This window comes from Arthroderma uncinatum (assembly GCF_011692745.1).
Source record: "Arthroderma uncinatum strain CBS 119779 chromosome Unknown scaffold3, whole genome shotgun sequence".
NCBI classification, from domain to species: domain Eukaryota; kingdom Fungi; phylum Ascomycota; class Eurotiomycetes; order Onygenales; family Arthrodermataceae; genus Arthroderma; species Arthroderma uncinatum.
In genome coordinates, this window is record NW_022983865.1 from 2,806,966 (window position 1) to 2,820,588 (window position 13,623).

A 13,623-nucleotide genomic window follows, 5' to 3' on the forward strand; every position below is an offset into this window, starting at 1 on the left:
TGGATGCGATGTGGTGTTCTTCTTTTCTCGTATTTTATCGCTGAGAAATGAGCAGCGAGCCCGAGGACGACATGGGTGCAGAATGCAATCTTTCCCCCCCTCAATATACATAGTAGCATGGATCAGTGAGATAAACCAAGTGGCATTCTTATTCCGCCGTGCTGGTAATACAGCATCTTGCTACTCCGTAGACGAAGCTAGACTGTTATATTAAACCGGTTAATGATCGCGATATTGGTCTCGGCTGTGTAGGTGGTTACTTACTAGCGCTTAGCGGATATAAGTGAATCCCTGGTCTTAAACATTATCACAATCTGCATATATCCTCGCTGACGTGCTGGCTGCCCACTCTGGCGCATTGCGGATTGTCCAGGTTCAAGGTTACATCGTAGAGCAGCGCTACCAAGTCATCTTCAAGGTCGAGCCTGGAACCGTGAGTTGAGAGTTCGCCGAAACCCTTTGTAGTTGCGCGATAGAGTTGAAAAAGAACAAAAAGAAGTGGTTCGTGACGAAGTATAAAAAGATAATGCCAAACTATGTCGTAATTGAACGGTTCACCTTTTCTTTGCTTTTTAATGGCTTGAAGTTTGATACTTGGCTTGAATTTCAGGAGATCTCTTATAGGAGTTATGATAATATATTTTTATTATTATTTCTTTATACGGAGGTGTCTTTCACAATGACATTGGGGGAATAACCGTCAACATATTTGCAAGACGCTGGGAATTAGTGGACAAGATGGAATGAACAATACAAAATGGCTTGCTGACTGAGTAGAAACACATTATATGAAAAAATGAAATGTTCGGTTGATCGCTTATGTCGACGTATTCTCTGCGTCGGGGCTGTTGACGCTCGTCGGTTGGTTCGTCATGGTAGAGACGTTGCTTCTGGCGAGCGTCTCTCCAGATGCTGGTACCGACTTCGATAGTAAATTGCCTTCTATTCTAGTGCTGCATCCTGCCTTTGGTGACTCTTCAATGACAAACTTCATTTCATCTGCCGGTCTTTCCAGTTTGCTGCTCCCATGATAAAATTCACATCGGAACCGGAGGAACTGGTCCTTATTTCGATACACAGTGATGATATCACCGGTGTATATCCTCCCAAACAAAAATGCATCCTTATTGCGGGACTCTTTGCGTAGTTCGACGTCGTTAACCCAGATGCATCGGCTGGTCTTTGTGGATATCAATGTTACAACATCGCTCATGCGCAACCAATCTTCACCAGCCTCGATTCGAGCTTCGATTGATGGCGCCCAGAAAGTTAGCTCAAGGGCATATGAGGGAATTCGAATGTCCATATCGTCCGGGTGACGGATTGTCGCTTGAGTTCCTCGGCCCCAGGACGTCATACGCGATTCAAGCCTAATTGGCTGGTCGATGATCGAACCTGGTAGTGGCGTTAACTTCCCCAACACCGTAGCAGGTTTGACGAACTGGTTTTCTCCATTCTCGTTGTTTTGTTCCTGTATATTGTCAGTAACCTGCTGGGAATCAGGATTGTCATCTGGAGCATCTGGGCCGAGCGAATTTGGCCGGGGTTGGGACGAGTATGAGGCTTCAAGACCTGTGCGTTCGTCAATTGTACAAGCAAGTTCATCCGGAATCCCATTGGCATCATTTTGGTTGCTCGATTTTGTGCTTCCAACTGGGCTGCGTGGCTTGTTGGTTTCCGTACTGCTGCTCATGTCTCTCGTTACTGTTCTATAAGAATTAATCCTATTGCTGGATGGTGAGGATGCGTTTCTTTTAGGTAAAGTTCCCGTAGCAGCCTCAGCCTCTCCATTACCCCAGCCTTCCTGAGCTTCACCATTTGACACAGAAGCGTATTTTCGATTGCCCAGAGAAGCACCATTCCGTGAGATGGCATCCTTTTGACCAACAGAGCCCATGTGCAGGTGTCCCACTAGGGATTCCGCTCCTAGCAGACTCGGATCAGATATCTTAGGCGGTGGGGGCCTCATAGTAAGCGGCGGGTGTGGTTGGCCTCCGTCGGCAAAGATGTCTTTGTTAATACTAGAGTTCTCATCCGACATCACATACTGGTCAGTTGAATCATCCTGGCACTGGTCCTGTGGATCGGTAACATCCATATCCACGGGATAATCCCGGCCAAACACTCCGGAGCTTTTAAGAAGGGATTCCGTGATTTCTCCAAAGAGGCGGGGGCCATTTGGCGTAGCTCTCACATCGGCACTGGCTCCGAATCCATAACTGGAAAATTTGGGAAGTGAGGGATAACGTACGTCACCTGGAGCCTGGACATATTGCTCTGAAACATCCTGTTCCAAGGTTACACGAGGCTTTTTGGCATGAGTGTTGTGGCCGGAAGACACCAGCTCTCCTTCCTCCTCCTCCTCTTCGTCCGCGTCTTCTCCTTTTCCATGCTCGGATAACCCGTTCGCCATATCGTTGATCACAAGACCAGAGGCATCCAAATCCTCATCTTCACTGACTTCCGGTACAGCGACCAGCTCAGCGAGCGGGCCAGCTGGAACTGGCTCTCCTACTTCCTCGTACTCAAACGCGTCTGATACATCGGCGACCCATGGATGTCGAAAGCATTCCCGCTCCTTTGGTCGAGATTTGGGATCCCGGTTAAGCAGTCTTGAAACGAAATCTATTCCTTCCGAAGATACCCCTGCTTTTTCTAGCAGTGAATAGTCCGCTTCGGTAGTCATTATATTCCGTAACATCTGAGCTCCTCTATCGTCTCCACGTCCCATGAATGGAGGGTGGCCACATAGAATGTGGAAAGCTACTGCACCAAATGACCACATATCAACAGATTGATCGTATGGAGAGGTTCTGGGTAAACTAAAGGTAGGTAATAAGTTAATACTTGAGCTCGCTGATTTGGGCGGGAGATGGGCACTTACGGGTCGCCCGGTCGACGCCTTTTTCGAGGAAAGTGGTGCTTATAGGAGTCGTATTCCGGATACACTTCGGGTGCGCAGTAAAGCAGCGTCCCACAAAATGTCTTCAAAAAAGTTTCTTCCTGGGCCACTTTTGAAAGTCCAAAGTCCGATAGCTTGATGGTAAGTGGATCAAACGATGAGATGAGGATATTATCGGGTTTTATATCACGGTGGGTTATTCGCCTTGCATGAAGGTACTGTAAAGCATGGAGAAGCTGGCGAGAGATTGTTTTCACCAAGTCTTCAGGTAAACTTCCAACTCTGCTGAGATAGCTTGAAAGCTCTCCGCCTCCAATGTATTCCATAACGATATAAATCCAGCGGTTATTCAGGTCGAAGTAATCATGAAATCGTACAATATTGGGCTGTAATACTAGCTGTTAGCAGTGTCTTAGTCTTTACCTGAGCTGGGGAAAGGTCCCTACATGATCCAAGTCTTTCATAATCCTCATTTCGCTGTCAACCTTGTGGTCCAAGACATTGTTCTTCATGAGGCGTCGTTTATCCAGTTCTTTGCAAGCAAATACAGCGCCATCGTTTTTGGTAGCCAATTTATACACGGTGGCAAAGGCACCCTTTCCAATTTGGCCAGTTACGTTATACTTGGCTCCACCATTCCAATGCATTCCATAAGAATGGCCGGTCTGTTGGGGCATAATGAACTCAGGGACTGGAGGCTCCCCACGGCCAGTGTCTCCTGCTTTAGTATTTAATTGTCGAATTCGGCCTAGGTACCAGGTAAGATTCCTGCTGTACTGCGCCTGGAGTTCGTCTCGAGGAGGCATCCTAACAACAAATTTTATAGCAGATGACGGATTGCTACCGACCACCTGAATGACTGAACCAGGCATAAGCATCTGGGTAGTCGGACTTTCATATTTGCCATCTCTCCGGATAAGTTTTGAATCAACGATAGTTCCATTTGTAGACGTATCTTGGAGCATAATGATGCCGTCCGGTTTCAAGTAGATGCGAAAATGGGTATTTGACATCCTGTCATCCGGAGCAAATATGATATCACACCTGGAGACGCTTCGGCCAAAATAGAATCCCATGCTCTGGTCTTTCACCTGTGAAGAAAACCGCAAGGCAATATCCCAGGTTGACTCACATGCGACTGTATCGCCAATATCACAGTCAAACTCATCTCGCTGGAGGATATGCTGTGGATTACGGTCCGCCGTTGTAGATACCGCAGTATGCGCAGCAGGAGAGCTTGGATGTAAGATGCATATAATGTCCGCTACATCTTGCTGGCTCAAGCCTGAGTTATTAATGCCCCTGCGGCGCGGGTCTGCGTAGGGCTGCGTCGACGGCTGGGTTTCCTCATCCATGAGGCAGGTAATTAAGTGATGGAATGCGCTGTTGGGAGGAATAACGATGGTGGGGAACGATGTTTCTATTAAACCATTGAAGGGAATACGTAAACCACCAGGCAGTCGATGCTGGCGAGGGTGGTAGCGGCGTGGGATAGGTTACTAGTCCTCAGAGGATGCGTAAGCCTTGGACCATGCCTCCTTGGGGGTTTGTTGGTTTTACTGTGGAATATCCAGAGCACCGTCAGCCTCGATAATGTAGAGCAACTGTAAAGCGCTGGAGATGGGAGGATTCGTATATCATGATACTATATTGCTCCCATCCTACAAAGTGATGACGGCAATACTCTTGCAAGGAACATAACTCTCTAGAATTAACAAAGAGAATGCTTGGGGAAACTAACCCTTTTATATCCAGGTCATGCAAGGGTCTAACTTCACTGCCTCACCAGGCACCCAGGGCTGCTACCTGGCACCTACTAAAGCAAATGCTGCAGCCCCGAGGACGCCTCTCGTTGCTGGGGTGCTTATAACCCCTAGTCCTTATCAATGGCTACGCCCAACTCTCGAGTATAGAATCCTAGAGGTGAACTTGCAGCCAGTTGTGGTGACTCGTTGGTAGCTTTGAGAGCCGTTGGTACGTAGGGCGGAAAGGCCGCGACAGGCGGGTGGAATCAGAGCAAACGAGGCTGAGAAGACAGGCAACTATCAAACAGAGCGTCTTTAGTCTGATTAGCGAGTCATAAAACCAAGGCACATCAGTGACAGGCACAGTGGGTAGGTAGCCTGCCCTGACGATTTGCCACCGAAGGAAGTGGTTCGCAGAAAGCATTGACGACTTACAAGCAAGATAACAATGAATGAAGGGCACGCTGAAGCATGAGAACGACACGCTGTTTCATGAGGTGGGCAAGAGAGAGGCTGAAGGAACAACGCCGTCTCGAGCCCCAGGATCAGTTTCAAAATAACAAAACTATAAAGCTTCGGATTCCCCATTTCGCGGAGTCCGGAAGAACTTCTCGGAGGCAGAAAAGGCGGCGGCTAGCCTAATTGGGTTCCGCCTTCTCGGTGCCTGGGACTAGCCTATTTGGGCTAGACTTGCCGCATTCAGATCATGTGATACTGCTTATTTCTTGGTGGGGCTCAATATCACGTGGGTGTCAGGACTTCCTCGAGCGTCTTTGATACAACTACAAGTTGATTGATGATACTTGATATATCTATTCATGCTACACTTGACTGATACTATCTACTATGTGCCTTTACTATGGTGTGTTAACTTTGAGTTAATTCATTTATAATTGCATGGATAAGTAGGATACTAACAATTATGATTTTGCGGGGAAGGCTTTGATTGTACAACACTTTCAATACCTTCCTGTATTTCCGAAAGAACTCCTATCTTTTGAAGAATATATCATTATTTGGGGGTTACCCTTATCTTTTTTATTAATAATTGCCACTTTTTTCCTACCTATGCTGCCTGGATTCAGAGAACCAAAGGTCCTGTCTATGGTCTCTCAGTACATTTAATGAGGTCACCAGATACACACCGTACGATGCTCTGTTGTTTTCCCAACGGATTTCAAGTGGAGGGGTAATGCCTTCATTTATCAATTCCCAGATCATGAACCCGCCACGGCTTATGAAGAAGCGAGCTTATATGAAGATTATAAAGGAATACCTGCGTCCGGTGGTATCAATATCTACAGCAGGTTGAAGAACCTATGAAATCTCTCGGACTCAAAATTCAAGGCTCATGTCCCTGGTGTAACCATAGGAAAATTTTGATGAAGGAAAATATGTTTATTTGGATGGCCAAAACCTATAGTCAGGAGTACACTGAACACACTATGATAGCTGGCGAGTTCTGTAGGGATCACTTTTGAACCGTCTTGTATTAGTTACCTCACCCATGATACGTCAAGTTGCAGCCTAGGTTATGTCGGTTTTCTCTTTTACTGATTCGAGCCACAGAAATATGTCCATTATCCCGCACTTTGCCCTTCAATTCCTTAAAAGACAGATGGGCTCCTGGAATAATAGCTCAACAATATAGAGCCCCAATCACCAATTAGATTTCATACAACGTAACACATTGACGGTAAAGTCATTATCAAAATTAACAGTGATCCAGGTGATGTCATGCATACCAAGCTTGCTGAACCCCGCTAACGGGACACTGATTGGTAGATATTCATTATGCATACATATATAAGCCCATGCAGAAACCCCCGCCTTGACATCCCCGGACATTTCATCACTCAAACCCCCTTTATCTAATACATTAACAGAAGACACTCTAACTAAATGTCTGGCCCTATTTTGAAAGTTGCCATTACACAGGCACAGCCTAAATGGCTAGACCTGGCGGGCGCCGTTGACAAAACAGTCAACCTTATCACCGAAGCAGCAAAGGGGGGAGCAAGGCTCGTTGCTTTCCCTGAATGCTGGATCCCTGGGTATCCAGGATGGATTTGGTCCGTGTTTTTCAATTCAATCATCCCAATATAATCATATACCCGGGAGTCAATAGTACAATCACTGACACCATCATGTGTTGATCATAGGCAAAGACCTGTCGACCCCATTACCAACACGAAATATGTACAAAACTCGCTCTCCATCAATTCTCCCGAGATGGAAGCTATCAAGTCCGCTGCAAAGTCTAACGCCATCGCCGTCGCTCTCGGCTTTTCCGAAGTATCTGATACCTACAGTGTATACATCTCCCAGGCCATCATTTCGCCGAAAGGCGAGTTGCTTATGCACCGCCGCAAAGTCAAACCAACACATATGGAACGCACTGTCTTCGGAGATGGTTCGGGCGCGGATCTAAATAACGTCGCAGATGTTGATTTCGGCGGCGATATTGGCATTGTCAAGGTCGGAACTCTAGCGTGCTGGGAGCATGCGCTGCCGCTACTCAAGTACCACACCTATTCACAGAAGGAGGTAGTGCATATCGCCATGTGGCCGCCTATTGACCCTCATCCTGGTGTTGAGGCTCCCGCATTGTGGAGCATGAGTGCCGAAGGGTGTCAAAATTTGAGTCAAACGCATGCTATTGAAGGTGGTGGGTATGTGCTACACTGCACAGGGGTCTGCAACGAGGAGGGAATTGAGACAATGAAGACGAAAGGCGGGCTTCTATTCCAGGAACCTGGTGGCGGACATAGTGCTGCCATAGGACCAGATGGTAGAAGGTTGACTAAACCGTTAGCTGACGGAAACCCCGCCGCCGAGGGCATTGTCTACGCCGATTTGGATCTGGCCAGAGTGGTTATGAACAGGGGCTTCCTAGATGTGATGGGACACTACAGTCGACCGGACCTCTTGTGGCTAGGAGTGGATAAGGGGCAGAAGGGATGCGTGGTTCCCAAAAGCGAAGGCGATAAAGATGCAGGGCTCCCGTCCAATCCAAAGAAGTAGACTAGGAGGCTCAATATAAAAATGTCTACAGTTCACTCTCCTGGACCTAACTTAGCTATTTACCCCGCGGAGTTGGCTGTTTAAGGCTCAGTCACACTCGGCTGCATATAGGCTTAGGAGTACAACTTGTTAAATATGATATACTACCTTCGCTAGTTATGTGTAAGCCATGCTTCTCCCTTTGTTAGCGTTCTCAAGGATGGACCAAAATGCAGGGTTTAGAGGTCAGTGGTACATGCATTGCAGGACTTACGTCCTCGTAACTACTACTCAGTGTAAACGCATGCATATCTGTCTATACATCGATGCTCATGTAATCTATACTTAGATCATGTCTGCCCACAATACTGCCCATTCTTCTCACTCGTAGTAGTCGAAGTAAATTTACCGCTCATTGCCAGGTCCATAGCTTTGTCTAACTTGTCCAAGGCCTCGAGGCTTATTTCTATATTTTCCATTAGCAAATAACTTCGTTAAATTATGCACTCGAATGAACCACTTACGGTAATGTACCACCATCCTGCCGCCCATAAGTTTCAAGCCATGCTGTCGTCCAATTTCTACCCAGTCATCGTTTGACACCCCAGCCGCATCGAGGTCGAGCCATACCATATTGGTCTCCACGGGGTTATTCAGCTTGCCGCCCTTTTCTGTCCACATCGTTGCAATCTTCTTCGCCATCAAATGGCTATTCAGAAGCAGGCTTCCCTCGCCGTTCTGACCACTGCCAAAAGTCTCATTGACCGCGACTCGGGCAGCAGCAGAAATGACACCAGACTGCCTCGTTCCTCCGCCAATGGACTTCCTAAACCAGCGGGCTTTTTTGATATATTCCTTCGAGCCTACCAAGATACTCCCGATCGGGGCACCAAGGCCCTTTGAAAAGCAAAGACTGACACTGTCAACCAGCGATGTAAAGCTCGAGATGCTGCCGGCCCCAGCAACAACTGCTTCCCATAATCTGGCCCCATCAAGGTGGACTTTCAATCCGCTTTCATGTGCCCATTTGGAGATCCGTTTCATCTCATCGAGCGGCATTATCATGCCATCTAGGGTATTTTCAAGACTGATAAGTCGCGTTGGACAGCCATGAATATCGTCACCTAAAACCGCATGTGGTTTGATGTCTTCCAATGTTAGATACCTTCCATTCTTAGGTACGATGCCCTTGACATAGGCGCCGGTCCATGTCGATACACCTCCACCCTCGTAGTTGATAATGTGAGCGCGATGGTCACACAACACTGCATAAGGCGGCTGTGTGAGGTGTGTTCGGATGCCAACTTGATTCCCCATGGTCCCGGACATCACCAGTAGAGCACTTTCGTGATTCGCCAGTTCGGCTATGGACTGTTCTAGAGAAACGGTCACTGCATCTTCTTGGAGAACGTCATCACCCAACGATGTGTTTGTGATGGCGTCGAGCATCGAAGGTGTTGGCCTTGTCATGACATCACCTACAAGTATCGTCAGTTTATCAATGCTTCTGGCTCATAATAGCCATACTAAGGATAATTCAACTGACTTCGAAAGTCGAATGCGGCCTCCCCAGGACCTTGCCATGCGTTCACGGCCTGCATGGCTCGTGGATTCGGCTTGTGCGATCGGTGAAGAGTTTGACAGCCCGGCGTTTGTGTCCCGGCGTGGTATAAACGAATTGGCCTGACCTGAGGCTTGCACAATTGTCTGATCGTACACAGTCCTCTGTTCATCCTACACGAGGGGTCGCTACCGAAGACGTCGCTCTCGAGAGGTTTACTGTTTTACATGGGCTCGTATATACCCCGCCTAGCGCTTTACGACTGCCGAGGGAACTAGATCGTATAAACCGGAGCATATAGAATTATCCGGGCGACGGATCTCACCACTTCAATTAATATATATACTACAGTTTCTATTCAATATTTACATACAAGTACTAGCTACAGCATATCTGCTTCCTCTCGTCGCATCGCGGCTTGTACCAGGAGATCTCTAGCGGCAATGGCAGCTTTCCGTCTCTTCTCCGCGTCCTCGGTATTTTCCTTTGCATCACTCGGATCACTTTTACCGCGTGGTTTGTTCAACGCAGTAGCATTAGGGATATCTGGTTTATCCGTGGTAGAAACTGGATTCGTAGACGTAATAATTTCAACTCTTAGGTGCTCCGAAGCCGATCCGTTTGGCCGGCCACGGCCACGCTTTGGTCGTTCGCGAGTTGGCTGGGGGCTTGTCTGCCGAGTTGCGGTGACGGTTAAGGTCTTACCATCACCAGCAGCTAGATCCGGAGGCGCAGCGGCATATTCCGCCTTTGTCTCACTAGGTTTAGACGATTTGGTCGATGAGGTACCCTGTGGAAGTGACTCGTCGTCGGTAGCAGGAGCAGCTAAAGTTTGAGATTTTCGGGATTTCTGGTTCTTTTTAATGGTTAATTTTGGTCGCCGTCCGCGACGGCGAGTGGCGGGATACGGTTGCTCATTAGGGGTTGCCAGTGGTTCTTCTGGTTCTATAGATCCTCTGTTTAGAGCGGGCTGGCTGTCTTGTGTTAGGGATTGGACGTTTGTTAGCCCATTGGAAGACTCGGGGATTTCTTCAACATTTTGATTCTCAACAGCGCTATTGTCTTTTCGGTTCCATGTTGTGTCTGCTTCCACGGCTGTAGTATTCATAGAGGTCAGGTCCCGATCATCGATATCACACGTCCTCTGCTCGCCGTTTAGAGGTATAAGAGGCCGTTTCCCATTTGAATTCGGGGTATTACTAGACTGGAGTCTCTCGATGTCTTCGCCATGGTTCACGAGGGGGTGAGTGGCAGTATGGAATACATTTTCGCTCGCTTCTTCTAGGCCGATCACTCGACTGCTCCCGAAGTTCTCTAGATGAATAATTCCAGAGGAAGCAATCTGGTTCTCCGGCCCAGAATTATCAATTGCCCTCGATGTTTCTCTTGGGGTTTCGCCAGAGACTTTGGGGTTTCCACTTTCACTCAGCCTGTCCCTCAAAGCCTGGTTTTCATGTTCCAGTTTTTCAATCTTAGCTGACTTTGATTGTACTTCTTTCATCGCAATGGCAAACACTTCAAAGTGATCAAAAGGACGATTTGATCGCCATTTTTCATGCTCCGTTGCACATGCAGATGACACTCCGTGTAATTGTTCGCGAATTTGTTGGAGTGTCCGAGTTAACTCGTTGACGGCCGTGGATATAACACTCATTGTTTTGTAAATCGAGGCAACGTCATTTTTCGACGGCTCGATTATTTGTTGCATTCCACCTGGATGGATTGAACCCATGGCGACATATGGCCGAACGGTGGCCGTAAACTGATTTATCCAACCCTCGAATTTTTCGCCGTCCGTTAATTTGCAGGGATTGATGACCGAATTAAAACGCGAAGAAAAGGGCTTCTTAATGATATCAACTCTCTTGAGCGAAATTATTCCGAACTCCTTAACTTGGTGATTTACGCGTTTCCGTAGAAATCGCGTCTGGTGGAAGGTCACGTGCTGCTAGGTGAGAGCAAAAGAGTAAGCAATTCATGGATGAACAATATATTATTCCCGCGTCTATCTACTCTGCATCATTTGGACATTATTAAGTATCTATTTTACAGCCATAAACCCGCATCCCTCCCTAGCTTCTTGACACGCACGTTTAAGCGCTTGCTCTTCAGTATCCGTCCATTTCACACTCAGCTCGTCCCACGGCTTTCTGCTCCGAAATTCCTCGTAGTATGTTTTGCGCAAGGCTTGTAGGCGAGACACCTCCCTTGGGTCGCCAGTGCCTGAATATACAATGAATAGGGCACAGGGTGGTAGACTGTCCCATATTTCTTTGATATAAGAGACTGTTTTCGCAACAGTCTGCCCCAGTTCCTCTGGGTCTGCTGCACTTTTGGTATCCTCGTCGGATATATCGGTAGATTGATTATCGCGGCTCGAGCCAGGGATTCGATTGCACCATCCGCGGAAAATTTCCAGACTGCGTAGTCGGGCCCAAGTGAAATCGACGCCTTCACCTGATATGAGTTCACCAGTTGGGTCCCCGTTGACAGCAATTTTAGTGGACCGGACTACCTCCTCGTCACTAGAACAGCCTAAGGTGAGACTGGCTTGCGCACCAAAGCCACGTTCTGGGCTTCCCCAGTCAACCACAGCTCCAGTTCGTCCACCATCCGGGACAGGGCCGGAACCTTTTGAGGTCTTCGAAGATCGTGACAGTCGCTGGAATATGCTTTCAGTGGAGGCGTCGCTGGTGCCCCATCTTTCGCCCTTTTCGCATTTCTCCTTTACAAGATCCAACACTGCCTTCGCGTCCTCAACGGAATCGTGGCCAGCCTCTCCCTTTTGGATTTCTCGGCCAAGATACTTCTGACACAGCCATTTTAGACTAGGTTTCAAAGGCGGTCCTCGTGGATGTGGGTATATAGCAGCCGTGTCAACGATGAAAGGGTGCGTTAGCTTCAGGGCGTTAAGATCAGAATTGAGAGAATGCCCGATCAATATTGAACGTGGCGTCAAGATTTTGAGCAGTTTCTGTTGAATATCGGATAATGTCGTAACGATTGGGTCGAGTTTCTCCTTTGTGACTCCGGAGAAGCGTGTTAAATAGTCTATGATAGGCGTTGCTGGCTTCACAAACTCATCCAGGACATGTCCGCCATCCCATGACATGAGACTGATTCTAGTAAGTTCGGAATTCCCACCTTCTGTGATACACATCTCACAATCAAGTGCATAAATGTCGCGTCCAGCAGTAACGCTACCTTCCTCTATTTCGCTCTCTGGTACAGTTCCTTCGGAAAAATCACCAACATGGGTATCTACCCAGCCATGTTCGGTGGATTGACCGTTGATGGTACGCAATTGAGCATTCTTCTCCTTTGCCTCGGCGGAACTGAACAGCGCAGGGTGTAAAGGATATTCATGCTTGATCAAATCATCAACAGTACTCAAGAAAGTAGTAATGGGCGTCCGCTGGGGGACAAAATATGGCGCGCCCTTTGCAGGCTTAGGTCCCGGAGAGTTGTTATTTTCCTTGGACTTGGGCAAAGACGATCGTAATATGGCCTGAAGGGGTGAATGGATTTTATTATATTTGGAGTCCCCGGGGGACTTGACTGGCCAAACATGCGGAAATATGTCCCCCAACGGCTGTAAAGCTTCAGGCAGCTTATCCTTGGTGATGACCCTGGGGGTGAATTGGTGAGCGGACCCCTCACTGATGGGAGAAACACCTCGCTTCCAGCGTTCGAACTCGTTTGGTTCTGCCTCCTGGCCTGCATCTCCTTTGCCAGTCGTTTCTGCGTCAGAGGCCAAGGATTCCCCTTTAACCAAAGGGACAGATCCGTCGAACATCCCCAGCTCCAGTCCTGGGACCATGAGCATAACGACTTTTCTTACATGGCCAGAGTGCTTTACTGATATCCACTGCGGTGCGACAGCATCAGCAAGACAATACAGCAAAAGTCCCTGTAAATCCGCAATTCTGATGGACGACTGTCGCCGGCCCAGAGCATAGGTCAAAGTTGGGTATTTCGTCTTCTCGTTCCCTATCCTTTTTCGCTTCTTCATGGATGTTCTATCAACCACTTGCCACTCCGCGGTTGGTTCTTCTTCCCCTCCGCCGGAGGCACCCTTGGGCAAGGTTGACTCTCTAAGTTCATTCTCGTTGCGAAGCAAAGATAGCGTATCCGCTAAACCAAATCCCTTACTACCATTACTGGAGGCAGGAGTTACATTCAAGCCGTCTGGCTGTGCATCATTGTCTGTCGGGAGATCCCCGTGTTTCCGCTTTCTCCCCATCTCTCGAGATATCCTACCGCAGGTCTGCTGCGGATTCAAGGATAATATATATGTGCAGCGGCGTTCGGGCTCCAGGCAGGGGGCAGCGATGTAACGGCCGCGTCTTGCTTCCCTTGACCGGTTTTTCCCCAGGAGAAAAAAATCACAGCGCGATTATCAGATGACTAAG

General features: G+C 48.0%; 4 protein-coding genes across 4 annotated transcripts; 1 reads left to right on the forward strand and 3 right to left on the reverse strand.

Annotated features, from left to right (window-relative positions):
• Positions 1-817: 817 nt before the first annotated feature.
• On the reverse strand, positions 818-4,257 carry GIQ15_04601 (serine/threonine protein kinase; the record flags this gene model as incomplete). The annotated part of the gene is made up of 3 exons (XM_033552018.1): positions 818-2,822; positions 2,885-3,288; positions 3,349-4,257. 3 exons carry the CDS (start codon positions 4,255-4,257, stop codon positions 818-820), a joined length of 3,318 nt encoding a protein of 1,105 aa, XP_033405748.1.
• Positions 4,258-6,549: 2,292 nt separating this feature from the next.
• Positions 6,550-7,671, forward strand: GIQ15_04602 (aliphatic nitrilase; the record flags this gene model as incomplete). The annotated part of the gene is made up of 2 exons (XM_033552019.1): positions 6,550-6,719; positions 6,810-7,671. The coding sequence occupies 2 exons, from the start codon at positions 6,550-6,552 to the stop codon at positions 7,669-7,671; spliced, it is 1,032 nt and encodes a 343-aa protein (XP_033405749.1).
• A 329-nt stretch (positions 7,672-8,000) lies between these two features.
• On the reverse strand, positions 8,001-9,251 carry GIQ15_04603 (threonine aldolase; the record flags this gene model as incomplete). The annotated part of the gene is made up of 3 exons (XM_033552020.1): positions 8,001-8,116; positions 8,175-9,128; positions 9,197-9,251. 3 exons carry the CDS (start codon positions 9,249-9,251, stop codon positions 8,001-8,003), a joined length of 1,125 nt encoding a protein of 374 aa, XP_033405750.1.
• A 342-nt stretch (positions 9,252-9,593) lies between these two features.
• On the reverse strand, positions 9,594-13,454 carry GIQ15_04604 (exonuclease; the record flags this gene model as incomplete). The annotated part of the gene is made up of 2 exons (XM_033552021.1): positions 9,594-11,104; positions 11,303-13,454. The coding sequence occupies 2 exons, from the start codon at positions 13,452-13,454 to the stop codon at positions 9,594-9,596; spliced, it is 3,663 nt and encodes a 1,220-aa protein (XP_033405751.1).
• Positions 13,455-13,623: the final 169 nt, after the last annotated feature.